Source organism: Notothenia coriiceps, unplaced genomic scaffold, assembly GCF_000735185.1.
Source record: "Notothenia coriiceps isolate Sejong01 unplaced genomic scaffold, NC01 NC01_scaffold00003522, whole genome shotgun sequence".
NCBI lineage: Eukaryota > Metazoa > Chordata > Actinopteri > Perciformes > Nototheniidae > Notothenia > Notothenia coriiceps.
Genome location: NW_011336223.1, coordinates 335,246 through 341,676, shown reverse-complemented (window position 1 = coordinate 341,676; position 6,431 = coordinate 335,246). Strand labels below are relative to the sequence as shown.

At 38.2% G+C, this 6,431-nt stretch overlaps 1 protein-coding gene across 1 annotated transcript in view; it reads left to right on the top strand.

The window, feature by feature from the left end:
- The window catches only part of LOC104941588 (amine oxidase [flavin-containing] B-like), a 42,143-nt gene that overhangs the window by 14,299 nt on the left and 21,413 nt on the right, over positions 1-6,431 (top strand). The window contains exon 2 of the mRNA XM_010766715.1: positions 3,357-3,460. Coding sequence (XP_010765017.1) covers positions 3,416-3,460 — 45 coding nt within the window. The 5' untranslated portion in view covers positions 3,357-3,415. The remainder of the gene's footprint in view (positions 1-3,356; positions 3,461-6,431) is intronic.

The following is a 6,431-nucleotide window of genomic DNA, read 5'->3' as shown; positions in this document are numbered from 1 at the left end:
TTAAAGGGGACCTATCATGCAAAATGCACTTTATGATGTCTTTTATACATGTGTGTATATGTGTCCCCGGTGCGTCGGGGAACTCACGCAGCGTCAGAAAATAAACCCCTCTCTCTTTTCCTCCGTACCCGTACTCGACTCCAATTCGAGCGATATAATTACTAACAAAGCACTTATATACTAATAAAGGACTGGCTTATCTAAAGCCAGTTGAGTAGCACTTGAAATGTTTGGCTCTATGAAACCTGATGTACTTATATGATTCTGTTTTCTTCTAGGTTGTATCTTCCTGGTCGAATGTACTTATTGTAAATCGCTTTGGATAAAAGCGTCAGCTAAATGCAATGTAATGTAAATGTACCCAAATATTTTAAAAACGGGTGTACAACGAGCGGATACATATTCCATCTGAACTGATGTCAAATTGGCAGCGGACCCACATCAAGTTGCTATCAAAAACAATGCCTGACGTGTTTTGGACATCTTTGTTTACATTAGCTAGCCTCGCAAACACTCAGAGCTAACCTGTACTGTAGAGCACATGTGTTAAAAAAACAGGAAATGAAAAAAGGAACTCACCTTGTGATAAACCCGCAAGAGAAAAATCATTTGAGCTCCATACTGTTTCAGAAATAATCCTTGATGTGGTTTAGAACAGGATGGCGTTTTATCACAACCAAATTTAACTTTATCTCCGGCAGAATTCTAATCAGGCATTAGCTCCGCCTCCTCTCCTTTTATTTTTTTCAAGCTAAGGTCCCAAGACCCAAGATCCTTTCTCTAACAGGGCTTCAAAAGAGGGGTTTGAGCAGTTTGAGGCATGGCTACAATGCATGATCTCTTTGGTATTTTGAAACAAAAACTTCACAGACATGTTTTGTATAGGTATGGCCCTACAATATATTTTTCAAATATAGCATGATAGGTCCACTTTAAATATGCTCTTACTTCACGAGGACACAGAATCATGAGAGTTAGGCTGAAACAATTCAATTAGTAAAAGCACATTTCAGTGACAGAAGTTACTGCTGAATTTTGGTTTGAAATTCAGCAGATTAACTACAATGCTGACTAATTACTTATGAGAATATAGTAAAGTAATATAATTACTTTTTCATTTGGTAATCTGTGGAGTGTCCTTTACATTTTGTCCAATATGACAAAGCTATTTAAATGGATGCCTGTCACATTATCAACTTTCTTTATAATTGCTTTCTCTTTTAGAGCGTATATAAAATCTGAATAGAAAACAAATTAACTTTGTCCAGGCCCGCACCATGACATTATCTTAATATTATTCTGATGGCATCCCCGGCCCTCTGAGATTTGTCATTCATTACCCGAGAGAGGCAGGGAAAGAGGAAGAGAAAATGAGAAGGGTGGGGGGGGGGGATTATCAAATTCCCCTTCCGCTCTCTAATCCATGTTTTACCAGAGAGTTTGGCTACGCTAACACTCAGTCCAAACCCTAAACCCTTCTGCCAGAGGTTTGGTTAAAACACAGGCAGCTGGTTGGCTGGAAATCCTTTTGTTTAATGTTCACAGACATAGCTGACAACATGAAGGGTTGCTTCTCATTAAAGCAGCCCGCTGTACTGAGGAGGGCTTGTAATGAAAATGGAGCCTGTTTACCGTCTAAAATGGTGCCTAGATGTAAACATGCCACCATCAACACACTCAAAAAAAAAGATGATGAACTGTTGAAGTGAGACAATAACTGATATCATTGGGGGTAAAATAGTTCATTTGTTCCAGAGGGATTACGCTTCGAGTGCCTGTGCACATGTGCATCAAAAGGACCACTGGCCACAGATGGAGGCTGTATTGTGCTGTGGATATATCTTAGGCATATCCCAGCATGCTTTGCACTCCAGAAGTCCTGTAGCTCTTCCTCATTAACAACATAAATCAACATTCATACAGACATATTTTTTTTGTTCAGAGCTCTATGGCAGCTTCTGATGTCAATCTGTTTTTATCTTTTGACACATTACACTTTCTTTATCACTGATGCTCTTTTTGTCCTCCTATTCTCTTTTTTTCTCTGCGCCTCCCCCTGAAGCTCTGCAGTTATGAGCTTCAGTGGCAGATTGTGCCTGGCAGAGCTAAGGACACATGGGCCTTGAAGGAAAGACAGACAAACAGGCAGATGGGTGGGCAATGGAGATGGACTTTTTTTTGTTATGCGCTCAATTTCACTCCTTCCTCCTTTCCTGTCCTTCTACTCAGTTGGTGGTAGTCAAAGTCAAATAACAAAGTAGCAGGTATTCAGTCGTTTCACTGGGCCAAAGTATAAAGAAATGGAAAAAGGGAATTGAGCGATGTTGTTGTTGTTGACTTACAATACGTTTCTTTGAAGGCTGTTTCATTGCTTTTTTCATGCTTTCATTTGAAAAAGTGTGGAAAACCTACAGGAACAAAATCGAAAGTTCTCCAAAATGTTAGGTCCATGCTTTAATGAGCCTTTGACATTGGTAACATGGATACATGTACCATAAGGATCCCTTGATCGTTTGCTNAGGCGGCCGGTGTCAGTACCATATGTGTTCGGGGTCCGTCGCTTACCAATGACGTCACACATTGTGATTGGCTGTACGGTAATCGCACGCTGACACCAATCAGCGTGCGATTACCGTACAGCCAATCACAATGTGTGACGTCATTGGTAAGCGACGGACCCCGAACACATATGGTACTGACACCGGCCGCCTCAGTCTTCAATGTCCTATTACGCGTAAAACAGAGGATTTTGACATTTGACATTCATCTCTTACATCCACACGCCTTTTCTCCTCCTTATCTCCTCCATAACTTTTTATTTAATACATTTTAACGGCTTCAATAGCCACTTTAATAATACTGGACGTTAGTCCCGGATGTCGTCATTACATTAAATTACATTTAGCTGACGCTTTTATCCAAAGCGACTTACAGTAAGTACATTCGACCAGTAAGATACAACCTTGAAGAAAACAGAATCATATAAGTACATCAGGTTTCATAGAGCCACACATTTCAAGTGCTACTCAAGTGGCTATAGACAAGCCAGCCCTTTATTAGTATAATATATAAGTGCTTTGTTAGTAATTCTTTGTTAGTAATTCTATCGCTCGAAGTGGAGTCAATGTCAAGTCAATGTTTCAGGATAAAACAATCCTGATCAATAGAGGGATTAGCTCAAGTGTTCCATCGTTCTTCACTTATTTCAATTTCCCTCTTTTATTAGGTCTCTAAAAATAAAGCATCGATTTGTCTGGAATGTTATAGTGTACAGTTAACCAGGTGAGAATGGATTAAAGGAGACTGAAAGGGGCTTTTTCTTTTTGAGATTCATTGTATACTCTTGTTTTTCCCTACAGCAAAGATCCACTACCAGCCAGCCCTGCCCAGCCAGAGAGAATTCCTTACCCAGAACATGCCGGTGGGCCACATGATAAAATTCATATTAACATACCAGACGGTGAGTAACAGAAGACGAATCTAAATGTGAACCTACATTTGCATAACGTTATGAGGATGCAAATTACACATTCATTTTTAAACAACGACTTTGTTTCTCTTGACAGTTGTTGCAGCTTTTTACCTATTTTCACATATCTTTCATCCCCAAAGGGTTTTCCTCTGAACAACATGTTTCATACTTCACATCCATAAAGAGTAACATCGATTTCGATTGTTATGGTGGATTATTAAATTAGTCACACTGACACATGGACTGTTAAATATGTTTACATAGAAAACAGCATTTGTGAGGGGATAGAGTGCACTGGAATCAGTCAATACAATTTTTATAATAATAACAATATGCTTGTCAATTGTAACATTTCACAACGGCTAATAGGGGCCCATTTCACCAAAGCAATTTGCAAGCAGTACTTACAAGCGAGTGCTGGGTGTGTCACGTTTCACAATTGATTTCTGCTTGCAAATTGCAGATAAGTGTGATTCCTGCAAGGCTTATGCATGGGTTGAAACTATTGGATGTTAATAATAATCGAAATTACCTCATTGTGCAGATTTAGCTAAATAGGCCCCTGAATTTCAATAACCCCCACATAAACTCTTAAGTCATATGTTTCAGCTAATCAGGACCTTAAAAAACACTTGAAAGTCTATCAATATCAACATTATCTTTTGTGTGGAATTGAAAAATGCCTCCCAACAGCAGAAGTAAGTGAAAATTGTTATAAAATATGGATTTTTTTCCACCTGGTTAATAAAATATAAAGCCTATGGAGACAGCTCTCATCTCATTTGGCACACACTATTTACAGATCTACAAAGAGCTTCTTGCATTATTTTTTTCCCATTCTGTACTTTACAACCACAAAATTAATAAACAAAATGTGTGTTTAACTTGTTATTGGAATCAATGTGTCTAATGTAATTAACACAAAGTAATTAACGCTTAGATCTCTGCCTTGGTTTCTTGCCAAGACATATTATGGATTCTAAACAAACAAACACATTCGCCACTGATCTAGAATATTGTTTATTTCAGTCATTATTGGAGAGCTGCCTTAACTGCAGTTATAAATATGACATGTTTTTTATCTGCCAGAAGCGTGGCTCTTGTGTTTGGAACATGCAGTTATTTCCTATTAAAATAGCAAGGTGAAAATTAAGGGTGTGATTATTAATCAGAATAACACACTTTACAAGCCTGTTTACCATAAAGTGCCAGAATACACTTCACTGTTCACCTCTAATCTGATCGCAGACTTCCCCAATATGAAGGATTACCCATGTTATTATCCAAAAGTCTGACATGTACAGTATATGATACGTAGCACTAATATTTATCAAAACGTATCAGTTCAACACAAATTGCCAAAAGTTAACTATTTGACACAGCTATAGAATAGCTATAGAGGCCATTTGACAACAAAAGCATGGATTCAATACATTGTGTTAGACATGACATTGAGGTAGCATCCATAATACCAAGACCTTGCAGCTTGCCTTATCTAAATGAAATACGAGTGTCATTAATTTAATTCCTTTCGTACATATTCAACATAACGAGATGACGGTAAGGCAAGGCAAGTGTGTTTATGCAGCACCTTTCAACACAAGAGCATTAAGAAACATATTATTAACCTGTTAAGCCCCAAGCCTGTTTTTCAGGCCTCAGGCTCGAAAATGACATTCCCAGAACAAATGACTACCGGTATATCTTCACTTCTAAAAAGGGGTAAATTAATCATCTTTTTTCTCAAAGCAATGATTCACCTGTGAGTTGGATGTAGAAAAGTCAGAACCAATATAGATGTTTTTATTTTTAAAGTAAATGCAGATTGAACATAGTAAAGAAATGTAAATTATAGTGTCCGTCCAAAAAAAGAAAACATTACTTATAGTGAAAACCACCCTTGAATGATGGGATCGAAGACTAAAAGCTTTAGGAATCCAAACTATAACACATAATAAGTAATAATAATAAGTACCCTGTATCAAGATTGATGCAAAACAAGTGATTGATGCAAAACAAGTGACATTTGACCCACTTCTGGGGTCATTTGGGTGGATTTACTCTTTGGGTGGATATCTCTGGCCCCCCTCGGTTTAGGTTAGAATTTTATTGTGTGCTTTAGTTTTCCACTACCGACCCTATAGAGTTGCTACCTTTCCTAGAGTGAAGGTCCTCTTCATAGTCCTCTCCTGTAATTGAAGGAACACAAAAGGGAGACTCAGTAATTTCTCGAGAAAACACTGTACGTATAATCTTCGCCATTTTGTGAAAACTTCACCGGTTGAGAGTCTTATTTTTTTGTTGTGTTCTCGTCAACACTGCGGGGTATTCTTCTGTCCACGGTGAAGTGTCCAAGTTCCAACTAAAAATTCCGAGGAACCGCAAGTTTTATGCCACCTGTGCAATCGCCAGATAACCCCAATGTCTACCCCAGGTTTTGATCGTTTGATGTACTTACAGAACCCTCGTTCAATTAACATAATACGATGTGTTTATACCCGGTCCTAAGGCAACTTAAAAGGACTTATAACCCAAACGTCTAATTGTAAAAAAATTTTCACCCCAAAGCAAATCGTACTTTGTGGAATTGTTATTGATTTCCTATTTCAATTGTTTCCTTCATCTTTTCTTTCACTCCAGTATGTTTTTTGATAAAAGACGATTTTTCTCAATCGTTGCTGGTTCAGTTCTGGAATTTTGAAAGTCTACACAGAGTGTGTGACGTGACATTGAAGGTTAAGTACATGGAAACAATAAGTACAAAATAATAGAAACCGAAAAATTTACTCAAAAAAAATTTACGGTAAATTGGACAATTCGGGGTATCGGGGGCGGCCGTTTGGGTCGAAGGCCAAACCCGCACGACGGTACGTAGTGGTTACACTATTACAAATCTACCTAAAATCCTTTAGAAGGGAAACTAAGATAACCGGAGATTACCAGGTTTTCTCCACAGTTA